This window comes from Phyllostomus discolor, chromosome 13, assembly GCF_004126475.2.
Source record: "Phyllostomus discolor isolate MPI-MPIP mPhyDis1 chromosome 13, mPhyDis1.pri.v3, whole genome shotgun sequence".
NCBI classification, from domain to species: Eukaryota; Metazoa; Chordata; class Mammalia; order Chiroptera; family Phyllostomidae; genus Phyllostomus; species Phyllostomus discolor.
The window spans coordinates 21,688,795-21,710,697 of NC_040915.2; the positions used below are offsets into that span (position 1 = coordinate 21,688,795).

Below are 21,903 nucleotides of genomic sequence, written 5' to 3' on the forward strand. Positions count from 1 at the left end.
AAATCACAAACATTTATTTTCTCGCAATTCTGTGGATCATCTGGTCAGTTCGTATGGTCTGGGTCAGCTTCACTGGGGCTGCATGTAGTCTAAGAATGGCTTCACTTATGTGACCGGAAGTTGGCAGGCTGACAGGCTTGGGGGGCAGGGCTCAACTGGAGTAGTTGGTTTCTGCTTCAAATGGCCTCCCATCCTGCAGCAGGCTTTGTCACCTGGCGGTCTTGGCTCCACAACACAGCAAGGGGTGAAAGCCCTGATGCACAAGCCATCGCCAAACCTCTGTTTGCATCACCTTTACTAACATCCCCTTGGCCAAAGCACATCAGAGTCTAAGACCTGATGCCGAGGGTAGATTTCCCCTCTTGATGGGAGGAGCTGAAAAGCCACATTGTTAAGAGGAATTTGTGGCCAGTTTTGTAATCTACTACAAGAGCCTAGAACTATGCTTGGCCCACAGTAGGTAATCAAGATGGTGCAAGACATAACAGGAAAATAATGTCCAATGGTGTCATTGTCCACCCCTTCCCCCCACCATTGGCACAGCTATTTCCATGCCTCCGATCTATTGCTGGGATCTTTGAATTGGGCCAAAACTTTACCCACTGGTTTAGAAAGTGTATTGCCCTTGACAAATACGATGGCTCTTCTGTCTGCAAGTTGTGGCTCACAATGGCCCTCTTGGCCCTCTCCATCTCGATGCTGGAGCTGTCCACTCTTTGCCGAAACCCTTTGTCCATCAAACCCAGGTCAGCCTTAGCTGGCCACACCTCCTTCTGCCAGTTGCTGCCACTTGGGTGCCCCCAGTGGTGACTTCTTGCATAGCTCCACTCAAGGTGTAAAAATCACTGCGTGAATTGCCCAAAAGTTGGATGGAATTGAGAGTCTACCATGGGAGAGCTCTCAACGTAGCAGAAAGCTAGAGATGGAAAGAAAAGGAATAAAAAACATTTAAATTACCGTCTTAGACCTCGTAGTTGGTGAGTCCTTGCAAAATAAAGATAATGCATGTATAAAAGAGTTCCATATCATTAAAAATCAGGTGCTGGTGGGGGAGGAGCTGTGCCATTCTCACTAAATAAAAGTGGTAGAGTTGGAAAAGGTGGCAGGGTGTCCCGGCTGGATCAGCTCGTCCAGGGCCTGGTAGGTCCCCACCACAAAGCCCACGAAGCCCAGGATGCTGATCAGGACGTCCTTGGCAATGGCGAGGGGGCTCATGCCCTCCGAGTAGTAGGTGGTGATCTCCAGGAGGGGCGGGATGATGAGCGCCAGGGCGCTGCTGCTCACGGAGCCCATCAGGGCGAGGACCAGGTCCAGGCGGGGGATGAGGATGGCCAAGACGCCTGTGGGTGAGGATACAGGAGAGGCAGATCATCTGGGCCTAGCCAAGCTCTTAAAGTTTGTTTTTAAACTCCTTTCCTTAAAACAGAAGCCAGCTGTTTCTCATACAGTCAGTTACATAAAGAAAAAGCTGAAACTCCCATAATGCCCCCTCTTGCATTCACTAGAGGTTACACACGAAAAATTTGCTGCATCTCCTTCCAGTCGTTTTTCAAATATATGGATTCATATCCTTGGGAGGAGAAAGCCCACTTAGGTTCCGTGATGGGGCCCTGCAAACTTACCTGACAATAGACAGGTTAACAGGAGAAAAGACAAAGCTTATTCAGGCTAGGGAACCTTCAGGTGAATTGGCTCCTGGAAGAGCCAGAGACGGGTTCCCACCCCCATTTTCTAGGGTGAAAGGGAGAGGGCAGAGCTTCTCCGCAAGACAAGTGGAAGGCATGACGGTCTCATAAAGTTTTTTGAAGTGATTTCTCGGTGTGTCATGACAGTCAGTCTGAAAACCTCCGTCCTGGCTGAAAACCTCCCAGAGAGGGAGTGTCTACTTTCAGGAGGGTCCTGCTTAATTCAGCAAAGGAAGTTCAGATAAAATGAATTCTTCTTTTCCCCCTGTGGCTGCTGTTTGTTCAAATGTTTTTAGTTTAAAATAATGCTTATGCCACTAAGGTACATTGTGAATCCCTGCATTTTCAATGATTCGGCTACACTAAATAACAGTGTGGGAAGTATTCCAACTATTTAGCACGTATCAATGTATAAAACAGGTGAAAACGGAGAACACAGCCTGCCGTCACTGAGCTAACACTTTAATCGCTAACGTGACAATGTAAGTGGGTCTGGAGGCGGGATTCTGGCTTCTCGTGTGGCCGTGGGCAAGCCCTTGCCCCCTTCTCATCTTATTTCCTCACTTACAAAAGAGGGATCAACAGTATCTACACTTTTGGGTATTATGGACCATATTTCAAACAATACTAAAGTTTTAAACAAGTTAATCAATGTAAAACACCCAGAAAAGTTATTTACTGTTATGTATTGATTGGTGCTAAAGTCCTGGTTTTAGGCTTCAGAAATTCTTAGCTTCATATTTGGGACCAAGTCCTTCCTCTGTCTGGAGTCTCTAAGGTCCTAAATGGTAGTGTCCCTGCCTCCCAGGGCCAATTGGGAAGAGATTACTTCAAAGGGGGAAAATTGGTGTCCAGTGAACTATATGGCCTGGTCTAATACAGCAAGGAGCAAGAGGGACACTCTTAGAAGCACAATGAAAAGGAGCTTTAGAAACGGCTGGGCCCTGTCACACTCAGTGCGGGAATCTCTGTCACTCCCTTTGTCCCCGTTGAGGTACTCGCAGAAATGGGGCACCCGGGTTCCTGGGGCCTGGAGTGGGGGAGGGCTGCGAGGGGGTGAGTAGGGCCGGCTGAAGCCAGCCAGTGAGCAGGGCCTGTCCCGGGGGCAAGTCCAGCGGATTTCTGGTCACAATGGGGAATGTGACCCTAGAGTTGCCAAATCATTGCCCCCCATCCCACAAAACGTTAGAAACACGGATTTGTATGTGAATCTCCCACATTTTTAATGCTGACCCAGGTTGGTACATTTATACAGTGTGAGGGTCAAACAGCACAGTTCCGCTGCCAGACGAGACTCACTGGCTCATTTGCAACCTCTCCCCGGGAGGCGGAGGGTGCTGGCTCTGGGCTTCCGTGACTTGGGTTCATATCCCACCTCTGCCACATCTCGGCCAAATACTCATCACTCCCTGCGCCAGCGTTCTCATTTGTAAAGTAGGGCTTGTCATAGTCCTACCTCATAAGAGTTCCTGCAGGACCGAATGAAAGTCTATGAAGTGTGGACTAAAAAAAGCATAGCAGCGTGGCTGGCACACAGTAGGTGTTTAATAGATATCAGTCCTGATATGATTGTTGTTTGATAAGCTGCGTCCCTTCCTCAGGCTGTATGTACAGCAGTAGGTCTGTCTAGGTAGTTGTGAGAATTGGGTTGCCCCTGAGATTAAATGAATTACTACTTGCAGAGCCTTTTCCGGTGCCTGAAACAGTTAGTGCTCAATCAGCGCTGGTTAGTATGACTCCCCTTTATCATCTGGCTGATTTCCGACAGCTCTCAGACAAAGAGCAACACTTCTCTCTGCCCTCTACTCACACGTCAGGGAGACCATGGTGAAGCGGACAGACAGGTCCAGGAGCAGTGCCCAGCGTTTGGACACCCGGGAGACGGCCAAGGGGATGACGATTTCTGCGGGGACGTAGAACTGCAGGGCGTAGCTGCACAGGATGCCGGTGATGTAGAGGAGCTTGACCGACTGGTACAGCCTGCAGGACAAAACAGCGATGCTTCCTCTGACCACTGGCCTCTGGCATCCAGCCTCCTCGCACGTTAACCTCTGACCTCAGGACAGTCCCTCTGGACTTCTAAGAGCCAAGAAGGAGTCCCAGCAGAGCACGCAGTGGAAATAGGCTGAGCGTCACGGATTTGAAAGGCAACAGGTGAGAGGGTCGTCTTGAGCATAGGTATGGATAACACCTCACAAACCACTATCACTTGATGCTCCATTTCCGATGTTAGGATAGGGGGGCTCAGTCTGGGTACCTTGCCCAGGGAGAGACAAGTGATAAGTCATGAAGACCAAAACCCTGGATCTAAAAGATTCTGGTCCCTGTGATCTCTGTCCTTAAGAATTCTCTGGATCCCTCAAAGCTCTTGGCACATGACAAAGGCTTCTAGTAGGTTGCCAGAACTGTAGAGTCCCAGATCCTTGGGGGAGGAGGCAGTCTATGAATAGGGCTGTGTGAGGGCTGGGGTGGTAGGAAGAGGGCGGGGTTCCTTGCAGGCTGCAGGCTGGAGGCAGAGAGAGTGTGTGATGGGGGGTGTTGAGTTTTATCAAAGCCTTTTTTGACCTAGGTAGATACGACATTTTTTCTTTAATTTACAAACATGATAGATGCATCTCCCATGTTTGATACACCTGTGCATTTATGTGTACGTCTGAGCCTGTGTTTAGGTCATTCCTTAAAAAGCTGACGTCCACATTTCCGTGTTTTTTGCTCTCACTAGTCCCAATGCCTGGAATACCACTTATTCTACTTTCATCTGTCCAAACCCCACAGATTTCTTGAAATTTCCACCTTTTGAGCAGGTACTACATGCCAGATGCTTTTAGACATGCCCAACTCAATCCTCACGCCAATTCTGCTTTATAGATGAGGAAACTGAGGGTCAGAGAGGGGAAGTAAACCATCCACGACCTCAAGTCAGGAGGCAGTGCAACTGGAACTGGGAGCCAGAAGCACCAGAGTTGGCCTTGTCTGGGCAGCGTTGTCTTGTTAGACAACAGCATCCTCTGTTGCCTTATTCCAGTGTAGTTTCTTTCCTCGAAAGTCCCCAAGGCCTTTCCTTGCTGCTGAGGCTCAGTGGATTAGGCATTGTTCTGTAAACCAAAGGGTTGCAGGTTCGATTCGCAGTCAGGGCACATGCCTGGTGCAGGCTCTGTGCACTGCCCCACTGGGGCTCTCGCAGAAGGCGGAAGGCAATCAATGTTTCTCTCTCACATCACTGTTTCCTTCCCTCTTTCTCCTCCATTCCTCTCTCTTTAAAATAAATAAATAAAATAAAATAAAATAAAACAAAATAAAATAAAGATAGTTCCTGAGACCTCTTTGTTCCTCTGGAGGGCTTCTTTTTCTATTCTGTGTTATAATTGCCTATGTATACCATCTATCCCTCCCACATTCCCAGTGGATTATGAGTCAGGCAAGACAATGAGTGAAGCTCAAGTTCATAGTCTACTCACATCAGCACGACCCATACCCCCATGTGTCTAGACTGCCATCTGTGTATAATGGGCATGCAGTAAATGCTTGATGAGTGACATTTATCAACTTAGGATAGGTACCCCATTTAAGGCAAATTAAGCCTCCAAGTGACCCTTAAAAAGGCAGGCATCTTGTAATTAACAATATGCCTCGGTGTCAAAGTCTGGCTCAGCTAACTGTTGTGTGAACTGAGTGCATTTGAACAGAACATTTTTACAGCAGCCTCCCCCAAGGGGTTCTGCTTTACTGCTTTTTCATCCTAGCTGCTCTGACTCGGGCGTGCGCACCACTGGCCGTGGCAAGCGAGACTTGGCAACACAGCCTTTGCAAACATAATTGGAAGTGTTGCCACCCACCGACTCCCCTCTCTGCCTCTCGCGCTCCTCAGACCCTTCCCTTCTCTCCTTAGGTCTCATTTCTTCCCTTTCTCCCCAAATCACATCCTCCTTCATACTGTGCCAGCAAGGCCTCGCCCAGCACAAGAGGCTGCGGTGGGAGGAGGAGCTCCCTGAACAGGGGACCCAGAGCCCGGGGCTCCCCCTGGGAGGCCCTCCAGACCTCAGTGTGCCATCTGTGGAAGGAGGGGCAAGTGACCTGAACGTTCCCACCCAGCCCCAAGTCCCCACCACCTGAGGGCCCGTAAAGTTACCAGCAGTTGGGCAGGTTAAGGGTTATGCTGGCCTTGATGTCGTTTTGAAACCGCAAGTAGCCCAGAACACTGATGACAATGTACAGGGCAGTGATGATGGACATTCCCAAGGACAGGATAGCTGGGAAACGGCGGGTGTCCTTCATCTTGTTCTCCAGGGGCAGAACCTACGGAAATAGCACAGTGTGAGAAGACGGGAGGAGAAACAGGGACGTGAATATGAAGAAAGGCACACCACTTCTGGGTATACGCCAGGAGAATTGCAGCAGGACCTGGAACTGCCCCATGTCCACGGCACCACGATTCACAACAGCCAAAGGTGGAAGCCTCCCAAGTGTCCGTCCGGTGATGGATGGATGGATAAACAGAATGTGGTACATACGCACAATGGAACATTATTCAGCCGTAAAGAGGAAGACGATTCTGACACATGCCACAACATGTATGAATCTCGAGGACATTATACTAAACAGAATAAGCCAGACACAAAAGGGCAGATACTGTATGATTCCACTTATATGAGGTATAAATTCAAAACAATTTTTTAAAAATAAAAAAATGCTAATGAAGGGTCTTCATGCTGGTGGGAAATGTACAAGAGGGAAACTTGTGAATTCAAGAATAAAGAGCACGGCGGGGGTGGGGCTGGGATGGGAGTAAAAGGCAGAAAACTGTACTTGGACAACAATTAAAATTAAAAAAAGAATAAAGAGCAGCAAAAATCATAATTATCTGGGTAGATATAAGAGACTAATTTTCTCCTTGTAAGTTTGTTGTAAGTAAGGAATATGTATGATTGTCTGATGATAGTTTTTTTAAAAGATTTTATTTATTTATTTTTAGACAGAGGGAAAGGGAAGGAGAAAGAGAGAGAAACATCAATGTGGCTGCCTCCCATGCACCCCCTACTAGGGACCCAGCCCACAGCCCAGGCATGTGCCCTAACTGGGAATTGAACTGTGACCCCCTGGTATGCAGGCCCATGCTCAGTCCACTGAGCCACACCAGCCAAGGATGATGGTGTTTTCATGTACTTAGATATAATACTAATGGGCAATACAACATAGAGGAAGGAAAGTAAAAGGACCTATATGACTATAAGATTTTTACACACAGTTCACCAGAAATGATAAAATATTAATTCTAAGTAAACCGTGCAAAATTATTTATGTATGTTAGAATTCCCAGAGCAACCACTGTAGGTATTAGAGAAAGAGATATACTAGGCAGAAATCCGATAGGCAAACAAAAGTGGAATACTAAGAAGTATTCAAATAATCCAAAAGAAGACAAAAAAGGAAAAACAGAAGAAAAGCAAGAGGAAGGGGAAAAAGAAAACAAATAAAACACAGATGTACTAACCATAATAATTATGTGAACCACAAATAGTCTAACCACATCAATTTAAAAGACAAAGATGGTCCAATTGGCTTAAAAACCAAGACTCAATTATATTCTGTCTGTGACCCAGCGAACCTGCACCCTGAGAAACAAAAACTTACGTTCACACAAAAACCTGCATGCAAATGCTTACAGCGGCATCATTCATAACCGTCAAAACCTGGAAACAACCTTAATTTGCTTCTGCAGGTGACCTGGTAAACAAATTGCAGTATCGCTGTACAGTGCATGCTCAAGAGATGGAAAGTGATGGACGGATGCAGGCAACAATATGGACGATCTTAAATGCAGCTAGGGGGAAGAAGCCAGTCTCAAAAGGTTACACACCTTTCGATTCCCTGTCTGTTCTGGGAAAGATAAGACACTACACACAGCAAACGGAAGGTGGTTGCCAGGGTTAATGGTGGCAGGGGGAGCTGACTACAAAGCAGGCAACCCGAGGGAGTTTTTTGTGGTGAGGGAATTATTCTGGGTCCTGATTGTTGTGCATCAATGACTCTGCATTTCTCAAAACTTATAGAAATGTACAATGCCCCTTCACCCCCCAAAATGAATCGTACTGTATGTAAATGAGAAGTAAACTTAAAAAGTCGTATACACAGCACTCTCCTTCCTCAAGGGGGGAAGTAGAAACTATATAATAATCCACTGTAAGTATACAGTATTTTCCAGTTTAAAACTTCTTTATGTTTCGCCAAGTCCTGTCATTAAATTATACATCTCCCTTTGTCTTGATTCTAAAAGATTAAGAAACGTGTGGATATGAAGATAAAGGTTTAATAGATGTACTGGAAGAGGATTCGAACTCTGTATCCTGACTGCTGCTCTGTCGTAACCCGCTTTTCTCCTGCTGATGACAGCTCACCCTGGTGAGGCCAGGGGTTCCAGTCTCTCGGTCTCTCGTGTGCGTGGAAACCCAGAGCTCCCAGCTCCTGCTCAGAAGGCCACCCACTGCGCCAGGGACCTGCTACCCCGATTCACGCCTTACCAAGCCAATGCTTTCAAATGAAAAAATAGCTGTTCCAAAGAAGAGAGAGTAGGTCTCCCAACTTGTTGTCAGTGGCAGCTGGCTGGGGTCCGGAATATCCTATAGAAAAGAGACATGGGGTAAGACATTAACCCTCGGAGCATGTTTGGGCTCCTTTAAGAGAGTATTCTGAAAGTAGATCTGATTTTTTCTTAATGAAATGTCAAGAAATTTAGAAAACTTCAAAAGGAAGTAGGTAATAACAGGTTGATTTGAACACTGCTCCAGAACAAACAGCCAAGGGTGGCGGGGGGACTCAAGGCACTGCTGAAGTACTAAAGAAGCAGAATCTCACACACACAGGGAGCCTGGCTCAGCTGAATCCAGCAAAAGAAAGGCTTGCCCGCCAGAGGTTAGCTCCGGCCTAAAGTGCCCAGGAGCACTTTGAAGGTACAGTGGTCACGGGGGCTGGAAGTTGCTGACTGTAGTTACAGTGAGATTCCAGGGAGCCCACAGGAACTGGTTAAATAGGAAAGTCTCCTCCTCTTCTTCAATGAGCTACACATCGAAGAGGGAGAAGCATGCTCTGTACCCTGTGACCCAGAACGTGAAAATCGTCACAGGACCGTTCCCCTAATTGGGCAACCTCTGGAATTGTCCCAGTATGAATCAGGAAAGTTATTTCACTATAAAATCAATTTTGTGGCATTTATCAATATTGCCTTAAGGAATATAACACTTACCTATAGTTATCCTAAAATATTTGACTGTTTTGCTAATATTACTAAATTCCATGGACAATATAACTTTTTTTTTCCCCTTGTGACTCCTGAAAGCGAAAAATACCTGAAAGGTATTAGGTATAACAAAGGGCTCTTGGGGTTTAAATTTCTATATAGCCTTGTCCATTCTACAAAATAAAAATTAGAAAGGATAGAAAAGTAGGAAATTGAGGGAAAATTAATATTCATAACTCAATTTCAAAGACATAATTTATATCATGATAGATTGGCTTTTGGTATTTCAAGACTTTATATCTCTGTGATAAAGTATGAGTTTTTTTTCTCCTGAGTTCTCTAAGGGTGATTTTGAATGCCTGGAATTGTAGCTAGAGTTGTAAGACTATACAGATGAAATTCCACAGGAAGAGGTTGCTTTTCATCTGCCTTTTGCTGCTTATCTAACTATTCCAAGAATGATCTGTAGGTCACCAATTAAGATGTTTTCCTTACAAAGCATTTTTTTTAAAGCCAGAATTTGACATCAAACCAGTATAGGAGAAGCAACATGAAAGAAGAGACAGCCAGAAGAATCAGATTTCACAGGGACATCTTTATGGAAGGAATGTCATGGTGAGACACGTACTAGGCTGAAGAATGAGGTGAACGTTCCCTACCCAAAGTGCTGGCGCCAGGTATGAGTCTGTTATTGATAAAAGCTTCTGCCCCCGGCAGGAGTCAGGTCTGTGGTATGCACGAACCTGGGCGATGTACTGGCTGATGATGATCAAGCTGACCAGCATGCTGATGTTGGCCAGCATGGAGAGGATGGACATAATCCTGAGGTTCCGAATGAGGACCAGCAGCATCAGGAAGGGCAGGAAGGCGAGCATGTAGAGTCGAGAGTCCATGGTGGGCATTGGAATCACTGTCTCGTTGTTGTGGCAGCTGATGGTGGTGCCATTCATGGCTTCCACCACCTGGGGGAAGGATGAGAAAAACAAGTGGAAGAATCAGTAAATCTTCTGGCCACACAATTAGCTCAGTCCTGTTGCACAATCAGACTCCCTCCCCCAAAGGGCTAGAATATCTCACTTGAATTAGGGTGAATTTAGGACTTCTTATTATAAATCTTCTGTACCATGCCTCCTCAAAAGAGGCAGCACAAATACATTTATTAATTTTTTTTCCTTTTATTGATTCTAGAGAGAGGAGAACGGAGGGAGAAAGAGTGGGAGAGAAATATTGATCAGCTGCCTCTTGCACACACTCTAACTGGCGACCTTGAGGTGTACAGGACAGCACCCAACTGACTGAGCCACACTAGCCAGGGCTAGTAGAAATAATAAAAAAACAACAACCTGGATTTATAGCAGCTATTTGGTAGCTTTTGGCAACCCAGCATCCATTCCTCCTGGTTTTGATTTATTATCGGTGAATTCTCTCACCCAGATACAACCTTGGAGGATTGTAAGTCACAGACATGTGGCAGAACTACAGGACTGGCCTTTGGCTCAACTAGGGCATTCACAATCTCTCCCTGCAATCTGGATCAAAACAACTAGCAAAACGACACAGGGACAGAATAAGAGAGCATACAACTTAATTTTGACAAGGGATCCCTGAGGAGACATCAGTTCTGTCTACATCCCCGAGACTGCCCTGGTTCCTGTTCTTTTCTGAGGCGCCCCTACCCCTTCTTTTAGCTTTCTCTGTTATTTGGAAGTTAGTCAATATTCTTCTACTAAACTTATTTTCCACTCAGGTTCCCCAGAATCTCTTTCTTTTGCTTAAACAAACAAACAAACAAACAAACAGAAAACCTCCACCACTTAACTGTCTCAAATAAACCAATACTGGCATTTTAAGTGACAAAACCCTTTCTTGAGAGGATTGGACCATTCACTGCAGGACACTTACCATCCCTGGACCCCTCCCAATAAAATCTTTTGGCACCCCCCACCATTGTGACAAACAAGAAACACCGTCCTACACACAATATAAACACCCACCAGCAAAGTCAGGACAGGGGAGGGATGGTACCACCCTCAGTAAGAATCAGCATAACTTGATGGGAACTGTCTAATTGTGCAAGCAATCCACTGCACAACAATTAAGTCAGGCAAGAATAAAATGTAAAGCAAGGGTCTTCTAGCTTAGTACCCACAGGTAGCCACAGTAATGCTGTGGAATATATAGGCATCTATACATTTCCTATACAATATCACAATGGCGTGTATGATATGCATCCCTTTTAATTTATCAGACTACAATCATAGCATCCTCTTCTTTTGAAATGTCCTTTTCATTTAACAACGTATCGTGAATAGTTAAATAAATCATTGTCTTTTTTTTTCTGATTCCCCACTGCAGTAGAAAACATACTTGGAACCTTAGCCAGGCATTCAAGGCCCTTCATAAATGAGCTCCATTCAACCTTGAAGGCTCCTCTACAACCAGCTGTAGGTCCGCTCTGGAGCTCGTCCCCTGCATCCTGCCCACAGGTGTTCACTCCTCCCTCCTCCCACCTTGGCTGCCACCACCGCTCTTCAGCACCCCACTCAGGGGCACATCCAGAGGGAGCCTTCCCTTGCTCACACGTTTCTACCCTTAGTTTGCAACGAAGCACCCCAACCTCAGGGTGTTGGTAGTGGTGTCCTGACTTGGCACCACATTATCATCTTGATATTTAACTTTTTGTGTTTTAGAATGCATTCCACTGACTCTGCAAACTCCTCAAGACAATGCTTGCCTTGTCTCTGGACAGATGATAAATAAAGTTCTGCTGATATCAGATTGATTTCTGAGCAGCAATCTGGCAACGTGTTTTAAAAGCCTTCAGAACAACCAAACTCTTTGACCCAGCAATTTTACTTTAAGAAATACATACTAAGGAAAGAAAGGGGTGGACTAAGGCTTGGGCAGATTCTAGTAGAAAAATAAAGGGAACCAAAGAAAATATCCAACAATAGAAGACGAAGTCATGGTCAATCTGTGTGATGAAATATTAGTAAACTATTAAAATTACATTGAAACCTGTAAGGAAATGGCAAAATGCTAACCAGTTAATACTATGTTAAGACAATAACCACAAGTGGTTGCATGAAGACCAATCTTGCTTTGTTTTGAGGAGCAATACAGCATAATGTTAAGGAACTTGAGCTCTGTCTAAAGGCCTACATTGTTTAACTGCGACTCTGTGGCCTTAGATACATTAAAGAGTTTATAGTAGTGGTTTTCTTGTCATACCTACTCTGATAAGGTCATGGAGAGAGCTAAATGGGGGACAGCATACACAATACTCAGTACTGTGCCTGACACATAATAGAAACTACCTCTGAATGCTTACTATTTTTTCCTGCTGATTTTTTTTTTTACATTTCTCAATTTCTGGTATTACCATGAATAGAAAAAGACCCCCCAAGGAACAGTTCTCTTTTTAAAGCTTACTGGCTGACTAAGGGTGTCCTCTGTTATTCCTCATATTCGTTTGTTCCAATTGCTACATGGCAACTTCTGGGTTAGATGGAGAGAACTTCCTGGAGCCAACGGCTGTGAAACCAGGAAGGTGAAACAGCTACAGGAAGATGTAGATGGCCCAAAGAAGGTCAGGTATTAGCCCAAAAGACCCTTATCAGTTTCAGAAGACTTTAGGATAATTACACTCCAAAGCAAGATTGCAAAATCCAAGATTCCTTGCAGTCTAATTTTAGAGACCAACCCTGAGGACAAGTCCAAGCCACGGGGCAAAGGTTATTGTGGAAAAAGTAACCACTTAAAGGAATCTGCAGCTAAGTGAACTGGGGAAAGTCTGGGTTTTTTGATAGCAACTAGTTTAACTTTCTGTTTTATATTGATGAGGACACCAGGACCCCCTAAAGAAGAAGCCTTTAGTTGAACAGCTAGAGGACACTCCAAGTCCATTTCCCTCCCACCTTCTCTAGAAGACTCTACCTGTTTTAAATTATCAGCCAGAAACACAATGTACACACAGCAGAAGCCCATCTGGGTGAATACAAGGAAGAAGGTCACCATATGCCTGGAAGAAAGGAGAGAGACAAAAAAAAAAAAAGGATACTGGTTATAAAAAAAGAGTTAGCTTGTCATGTCCGCTCCTGTCCCCAGGGGTTGCTGACCCTCTACCAGCACCCTCACTCATGCCACCACAGTCAACAATGGGGCAGTAATACAAAGTGAGGTAACAATAGCTCTTTTATGAATATGATTCTCAACCACCCTCACATTCTCAGCTCAGCAAGTGGTAAAATTCTTCATGATCAGGAATCTCTCCCCAACCTGGCTCTGATGCATTTCTTATAACTGAAACTAATCGATGTAAGGCAGTAGCCACAATGCTTTCATTAGCTATTATTAACACTTAAATTTTTTTCCTACCTGGGCATTGAAGATACACAGACAAATAACACATGGTCCCTTCCTCTAGTGGTTTATAGACTGGTGGGAAAGATGGAACAAAAACAATATGGCAGGAAAGGCCATGGTAAAAAGGGCATTTTTACCCGAACTATACAGCAGATAGTCTTCTTAGAAAAACCAATAGCTAAGTGACAGTCTCTTGGGGAAGGGAAGAAAGAGAGATAAAAGAAGAAAGAGACGGAGGAGGAAATGGAGAGAAAAGTGAAGAGGGAGCATTTCGGCAGAGGGATCAGGCAAAGTTCGCCAGCTGCCATGTGGAGAACACACAGAGGGCGCAAGACCAAGGATGGGAAGATCTTGAGTAGGAGACCCTTACGGTAATGGAGGTGGAAGATGGCAGCAGCCTGTACAAAGATGTGACCATTAAGATGAGAGGATTAAAGCATTTGAAGAGATGTTAGGAAGCTAGGACTTATAGAACCCAGGGTAAAGAGAAAGGCAATGATTTCAGGTGATTGGCAGGTTTGCAGCTTGGACAACAAAATGAACTGGGATACTCAGAAGGAAGAGCAGGTTTTAGGGGGAAAGGGAAGAAATTACACATTCAGTTCCTGAATTGTTTAGCCTGAGGTTCCTATAGGAGACGTTTGGGAGACAGCTATATATCGAGGTCTGGAACTGTGGATTTGTCGGTAATGGATAAAGCCTGGAGAAGGCAGATCAGCAAAGAAGAGTGTGCAGCATGAGAAAAAGAGAAGGCAGCATTCCAACCCCTGGAGAACACCGATATTGAAAGGAAGGACAGAAACAGAGAAGGCTGCAACAAATGCAAAGGAATGACCGGAGAGGTGGGCGGGAAACGAGGGTGAAAAAGAGTTTAACAGACAAAAGGAGAGAGAATGTTTGAAGAAGAGAATAGTCCATTGGACCCCATGCTGCTTAGAGGTTCTCCAGGGCAAAGAAGGCACAACAAGGAGGTCTTTTAGGACCTTAGTGGAAAGAACTGTAGACCCATCAGAACAAAAAAGCCAGGTGACCCATGGAAGAGATATGAATGGGATGTTCAGAAGTGAAGTCTGAGGGTAGCTTTTCTGGAAGCTACATTGTGAGCTCTGGTCTTGGTAGTGCCCATTTTGTTCACCATTTCAGACCCACTGCCTAAAGCACTTCCTGGCGCGTTGTAGATATTCAGTAAATATCTATCTGTTGAAAAACCAGATGTCGAATGTGACATAGGGTGATGGCTAGAGAATGGTGTACGGCCCAGGAAGCTTCATTAATTTATTTTATTATTTTTAAGATGGAGATACATGAATACATTTAGGTATTGAGATGAAGAGCGTGTAGTTCAAAAAAGAAGTTCAAATTATAGGAGACGAGATGGTTAGCGGAGTAAGGTTCCTAAAAAGAGCAAGAGCCGAAAAGCTTCTTTATATGACCAACAATGAGTAGAAGGATTTGAGGGGTTGCAACGGGCAAAAACCTCCTTTTGGGTGACACGCCTGGGAAAATTCTGGTTGTTGTCCCATAGCCTTCCTAGCCTGCTCATTGGCTGACTTGGTTAATGCAGTACGTGAGGGGTTTTGGGCCAAGGAGGTGCCAGACCCGTGATGCTGAGTAGACTACATTATATGAGCAGCAGAGCACACCTCAGGTACTGCAGTCTGGGGTATCACAATTCAGGGGACACTTTGACAGTCTACCACAGGTGGCAAACACAAGGCCTATGGGCCGAATCCGGCCCTCCACCTTGTTTTGTCTGGCCCAGCACCTTGTTTCTACCCAGCAGCAGTCCTGAGCTCCTTGCCCCCAGTGAAGGAGCAGTTATATTTATACAGTCCTAAAATTACATTCGGCCCTTGGAAGGCAACTGCAAAGCTGATGTGGCCCCTGGTGAAAATGAGTTTGACACCCCTGGTAGACAGCACTCAGAAAAGAGGAGGCAGATGGGGTGGGGTGAAATCAAAGACAAAAGAGTGGATTTAGTCCCAGGTACCTGAGGACAGAGGGGGTTGACTTGTTCCGTGTCGTCCCTGAAAGCTCAAAGGTGGGCACTGCAGGAGGAAGACACCAGCCCACCAAAGAGTCATTAATGTATTAGCTCTTCTCCGTTTTTTCTTCTCACTATAAACTCACTCCCTAAGTAAGAGACCTCCTCTGCCCCCTGGCTTCATGGCTGATGACTTCAGTTCTGCATCTCCTGCATGAAGACAGTTTCACACTTATACATACAACTACCCACTTAATAACCCCACCTGCCTATCTCCCAGACATCTCAAACACAACTTGTCCAAAACAGAAACTAAGCCAACCTTGACCTTTTCCTTTCCCCACAACCCGGGGACCCGAATCATGACCAAATTCACTTATCTCTCTCCCCACCGTCAGCAGCTTGGCCCCAGCCACCACGGCCAGCTGCCTGGACATCGTCAACAGCATCCTCACGGGTCTGACTAATCTACTCTCGCTCCTGTGCAATCTAGTCTCCTTATAGAAGTCAGGCAGTTGTTTAAACAATGCAAATGATTACTTCCCTGATTAAACCTTTAATTACTTCCCTTTCTTAAAACCAATGGCTTCCTGGTTGCTTTTAAGAAAAGAGCAAAACCTTTGAGAGGGTCTGAAGAGTACAGCTAGATTGGCCCCTGCATCCTTCTGTTGCTCAATCTCCCTGACTCTCTAAGCTCAAGCTACCTGGTCTTTCTGGACCCTGAAATGGCCACACACTCCTTTCTGCTTCAGGACCTTCAAACCTTGCTCTCCCTTCCTCCTGGAAGGCCCCCCAGGCTCTTGCCTACTCTGCCCTAGGCCGTTCCTCACCCTCAAGGACCCCTTCCTTCCAAGGAAGCCCCCCCAAGCCCACCCACATCTCCTTATCTGCTTGGTAGCAGCTACTTCCTTCCTTCGTTGTCCTTATCCCAGTGGCTATTAAGTAACTGTGTCTTAAACTGTCTGTCTTTCCCACTGGACTATGAGTTTTGCGAGGGCAAAGCCCCGTTTGCCTTGTCCCTCACAGTATTTCCAGGGCCTGGGACATAGTAGCAACTGGGTAAGTGCTTTTATTTTTTTTAAATATTTTATTTATTTATTTTTAGAGAGAGGGAAAGGGAGGGACAAAGAGAAGGAGAGAAACATTGATGTGCAAGAGAAACATCGATTGATCGGTGGCCTCTCACATGCTCCCAACCGAGGACCTGGCCTGCAGCCCAGGCACGTGCCCTGATGGGGAACTGAACTGGTGACCCTTTGGTTTGTGGGACAGTGCCCAGTCCACTGAGCCACACCAGTCTGAGCTGGATAAATGTGGTTTAATAAAAAAGTGAGTATCATAAAAGCTGCAAAATGAAGAAATGAACACCCTGTTTTGTAGGATTATAAGGAGGAGCTGGACCGGGAAGGTTGCCAGTGTACCCCTTTCTGTGTGGAAAGTGCAACATTCTATGCTAAAGGAGCCAGCTTTCCAGGGAAGAAGGCATGCCTGGTGGCCGCGCTTCCTCCTCCTGTATCTTATCCCACTTCTGGCAAAGCAAGAACAAGTTACCTTCCCCAGTGCGCATGGTCCTGGAGCCAGGTGCTGGGGCTGGCCTCTAGTCCGTGCATCACTGTATCCCCATAGTCCATAAAGGGCTTGTTAAGCCTGCAGGAGAAAGTGCACACACAGTTACTAAGAAGCAAATGTAAGGTCATACACTGAGAAGTCAGGAGACACACAGCAAGGCAGGACCCAGCTGCGGTGGAAAGGACACTGGGGCAGCGACCAAAGTTCTGGTTCAGACTTTGACACCTGGAGGCACTTCCTTGGTGGATTGTTTTCCTTACTTGTCAGGTGGGTTAGTTACTGTATAATAGACACTTTGCACGGGGACTGTAGTTTTCATACCCACGATCCCACTGGATCCTCTTGACAATTCCTGGAGGCAGGGTTAGGCGGGGATTGTTTATGTGCAGTTCGCAGGTGAGCCAGGGAGTTAGGCACCGGGGCCTGACTGAGGGCACCCGCTGAGTCATGTGGCGGAGCCTCCCCTTGTGTCCCTGCCCTGAAGGCTTTTGTATTGTTCTTGGCCTTGTTGGAGGAAATGAAGAAATCAACCCTTGTTATGTGTAGGGTGTTCCTGGGATGCCCCTGAGAAACAAGCACCAAAGGATTTGACACAAGGACGCTGCTGCCCTTACCTGTGGCAGAAGTGCTGGGCACACCTGACCAGGATGTGCATGCAGTGGCAGGCGACGAAGCCCATCGCCAGCAAACTCAGTGGGCCTGTCTGGAGCAGGGGTGCGCAAGAGAGGGGCAGAGAAAGGAGAATGAGTTTGTGAAGAACACTGTGGGGAGGCATTTGGTAATGCAGATATTCAGGACTCCAAGAACTCAAACTGGTTTGCAAGCCTTTTTTTTTTTTTTTTTTTTTTTAGCAGCGACAGCTATTCTTTCAAATACAATATCAAGGAGTACTCCAAAAAAGTACTTAAAGCCAGGACAATGGGGTGATGTGGTGGGAGTAAGGGACCAGAATTCTGACCTTTAGTGGCCTCTGAGGCATCCCTGGGAGGTAGTGCTCTATGGAACACAACTGCAAAGTCACGGCCCAACCCCTGCATTCTGCAAAGGAGGAAACTGAGGCCCAGAGCGGACAAACGACTTGCAAAGGCCACTCAAAGTCTGTGGCAGAGCTGGAACTCCAGCTCAGACTCGATGTCTAGACTCCAAGTCTGGACCGGAAGGACTGCTCGTTGCAAGCCACTACAACCCCTTGCAGGGGTGTCCAAACCATGGCCCATGGGCTGCGTGTGACCCAGGATGGCTATGAATGAAGCCCAACACAGAATGTAAATTTACATAAAACTTTTTTTTGCTCATCAGTTTCCATTAGTGTTTGCATATTTAATGTGTGGCCCAAGATAACTCTTCTTCTTCCAGTGTGGCCCAGAGACGCCAATAGGTTGGACAGCCCTGAGAGCCTCTCCAGCCCGCTCCCGGCCACAGCCCAGTTGTACTGGCCCCGCCCTCCTTACCAGGAGGCCTGCATTCTTCACAGCCAGGGGAAGTCCCAGGATGCCTGTGCCCATGTTGCATTTTACCAGGTGAATCAGGGCCTGGAAGGCTCTAAAGGGGAGGAAAAACACGTGAGGACCTGGGTGTGTGGAGGGGAGGAGATCCAACAGACATTCTCTCCCGGCACGCCAACACCGGAGTTCAGGTAGATCGGTGAGCTCCGGGCCACCTCACAGTCCCCGTGGCCTTGCCCGGCACCTCTGAGTCTCCTGCAGGGTCTGTCCAGAACTCTCCTGGTTGTAGCACCTGACACTCAATATATCATTGTAATGCTTACTATGTAACAGATATTATGTTAACTTCTTTACACGTATTATCTCATTTAATCCTCTTGTCAAAGCAAGGAAGTCGATGAGGAAACTGAGAATAGAGGTTTTTAAAAATGACTTGTCCAAGGATAAACTTGGATTTGAACTCAGGACTGCTTTGGAGTTCTTAACTCCACTTCCACTGGACTGTTTCCCAGAAACAGGCCCAGACAGATAAGTAAAGGACACCCCATTTCATAACCAAGGAAACTGAGACTCGGACAGTGGGAAGCGAACAGCCCAAGGTCATCAAACTAGTAGCAGAGACAGGACTGAATTGAATGCAGAGAAGAAACGGGCAGGCAGCAAGGAAGTCACTGTGACTCCTGAATAAATAGGTCAGATGACTTGGGTCCCCCCTGCAGTCTGTTAGCACAGGGTCACTTGAGGATTGAGCTGCAGAATGATTCCCCCCTCCCACCTCAAGCCAGGATACCAAGCTGGGGCAGGGCACAACTCCTCCCACCCCAACACACACAAAACCACTCCGACCTTTTCTTTAAGACAGAGAGCTGACCAGAGGACAAGGTCTACAGCTCCAGAGATAAGATTCTGGGGAGGAATGCTCTCTGTTGACGAATTACAAAACAACCTGTTTTTTACCTCTCTGCACCCGGACCAGGTTAAACCGAGGTGAGTAATGAATTTACACCTTCAATTTCAGAAGCCTTGGGAATTCCCCAAGGAGAGCCTTCTGGAGAGGAGGCTTCTTATAGGGAGCAGCAGGAGTATTCTGGAAGGAGCCCAGCCTCTGAGCTAGGACACATCAGGGATTAAAACCCAAGGCTACTTACTACCTAACTAACTGTGCCATTTTGGGCAATGTACCCACACTGCTGAACCTCCGTCAATATTTGGAGGAGTGCTATTTTGAAATAACTGCTCCAAACACTTGGTTAAACCCTCATTTCTCTAGCTTCCTGAGGCTCTCCCCGTTAATTCAAGGGTTAAGGAGAACAATTGGGGGAGAAGGAGACTGAGTCTCTGCACGCCTTCCCCTCTCCCCGTGGGTGTTAATACTGCTGACCCAGCGAGCGCAGTGCCCTGTGGCCCTCCAATGATGTGCTTGTCTTGCAAGTAGGAAAAAGTCAGTGGGTCACTCTGGACTTAGGAAATCAAAATTTAACTTTGGGCCACTCAGCTGGCTTGGAAACAGCGGGGTGAGTTGTGCAGAGCACTGAGCTGGGAGGCGGGAAGCCTGGGTTTTGGCCCCAATTCCTTCGGTGACCTTGGACTAGCATGCTGTTCACAGCAGCTACCACTTCTGGAACATGACACTTGGTGGCTTTGTGTGCAATTCACCCGTGCAGCCATCCCGGGAGGAGCACATTGTCATGTCACAGAGGAGAAACCGGGCACAGAGAGGTTCTGTCACTCAGCTGGGAGGCAGCTAAGTGGGGACTGGAACTCAAGTCAGCTGACCCCATAGGAACCATGCTTACCAGACCTGTTTTACTACTTCCCTGCAGGCCGGAGGGGCCCTCTAGTTGCTTCCTTTCTTTGATTCTTAAGTAGCCTAGATTGCCACCAAACTATGCATCAGTTCAAGAAGCAAGAGCCAATTGGCTCCCTCAAGGCCTCGGATTGAGAAATACCCCAACTCGGCAGTGGCTGGCCCAAGGCCTAGAGAATTCACCCTCGAGGCCTTGTCATGCATTCTTAGCAACCTTCAGAACTGGCCCCGGGGCAACAGAACCCTCAGATTCTTTTCTGTGAGATAGATGTGAAGGTTGCCTTGTCCACCCCTCGATTGCTCTGCAAGATGGCGTGGAAAGGGGCTTTGCTTGCCCCTCATAGTAGCTTCTCTCTCCTTCTTCAACCCCCACCCCCTTCCTTTGGATTTAACTTCCAAGGCTGCCTCCTCAAATTCACATGCCACTGTTTTATCTCTGTTTTTGCACCTGGGAAAACTGAGGCTCGGAGAAGGGAAGAAGCAGAGTCACAACTTGAACGCAGTTGTTCTTTCTCGCACACCGGTGGTGTCTAACCTGTCTCCGTAAAGCAACAGAGCTCTCCCGCTCCTCGCCACCCCACCCGTTTCTCCTGGGGAACTTGCCTCTCTGTTCCAGTGGTGGAGGCCAGGGGAGCTGGAGCCTTGCAGCTGGCTTCCCTGCCTGAACTTTCAGTAAATCCTTCCTTGTCATGGTTTGAAAGCCTCGTGAGTGATCCTCTCCTACCCTCCCCACCCCCCGAAACACACGTCAGGGAGAAACTGGACTCGTCCGTACCCTGTGGTTTTGATGTCACCGTGGCACGTCTCAAGGAAGGAGAGGCCAGCACCACTGCAGGGAGGAGACAGGTCTTATCTCCTCCTCCAAGAAGCTGGGGGTTCTGCCCACCTCCTCAATGTTATCAAAATGGGCCAGGAGCAAAACTGACTTTAGGGCCAGCAGTGGATTCCAGCCCCCATCCTGCCAATGACCCCAGTGAAAGGCCTGGGATGGCCGGGCCTCAGTTTCCCCACCTGCACGTGTTGGAAGCTAGTTCACTATATGCTAAGGGTTTTCTGACACTTTCCACTCCTGTTCCTTTAAGCTCTCAGCCTGACTCAGCCTAGAACTGCCCCTTTTGCAACCTTGGTGTCCCCATCTGTGCAAAAGGTTAGGGGTCAGATGCCTACCTACCCACCCACCGTGACCCCAGGGCTTTTGCCAGTGCAAGCTTCCAGGCTGGATGGGCAGATGAGGGGACGGTGGGGAAGAGCACTCACGTTATACCCTTTGTCTTCTCCAAGACCGGCAACTCGGAAGCACTTCCCTCCAAGAAGCTGGAGTCCTTGTCCTGCAGCTTCTCGGCACTTTGCAGAGGTGACCTGAGGTCCAGTTTGAGCTCCACAGCTCCCTGGGGACCCCCAGCACGCTGTGTTTCGGGCATGACCGCTTCAGAAGCTGAGACCTCTGGGTGATGAGGAGGTCTGTGTTAGAAACAGGCAAGCAGGGAGGTGTCTGGTCAGGTGCAAACCCCAACTCAGTGGCCTGTTCCTTCTTAGCAAGCTCTGGCCAAACTGGAGTGAGGCCCCACCCACCTCCCCCAGAGGGTGCTCCTCCTGGCCTCAGACGCTGTGGAAGAGGAGCTGGTTGGGAGGAGACAGAGAAGGGGGGAGGGATTTGGGAAGGGAGTCGTTATCCACCCCTTACCTAGCAATAGTAACGGCAGTGGTGACTACGATACTGATCATTTCAATAACTAGTATTTATTCACTGACTCTTTTAAGTGCTCTACCTGTATTTTCTCATTTAATCCTATAAATTACCTAATGAGGGAAGC

General features: G+C 47.1%; 1 protein-coding gene across 2 annotated transcripts; it reads right to left on the reverse strand.

Annotated features, from left to right (window-relative positions):
* On the reverse strand, positions 1-21,630 carry SLC36A2 (solute carrier family 36 member 2). Of its 2 annotated transcripts, none has more exons than XM_036013950.1 (10): positions 21,347-21,630; positions 18,289-18,379; positions 17,452-17,540; positions 16,820-16,915; positions 12,856-12,940; positions 9,663-9,881; positions 8,204-8,302; positions 5,815-5,981; positions 3,528-3,665; positions 1-1,340 (listed from the first exon to the last, which is right to left on the reverse strand). In XM_036013950.1, the coding sequence occupies exons 1-10, from the start codon at positions 21,508-21,510 to the stop codon at positions 962-964; spliced, it is 1,527 nt and encodes a 508-aa protein (XP_035869843.1). In that variant the 5' UTR covers positions 21,511-21,630; the 3' UTR covers positions 1-961. The 2 variants fall into 2 exon arrangements, with proteins under 2 accessions (XP_035869843.1, XP_028383865.1); XM_028528064.2 differs by having other exon boundaries at positions 2-1,340; positions 3,496-3,665; positions 21,347-21,628.
* Between the last annotated feature and the right edge of the window lie 273 nt (positions 21,631-21,903).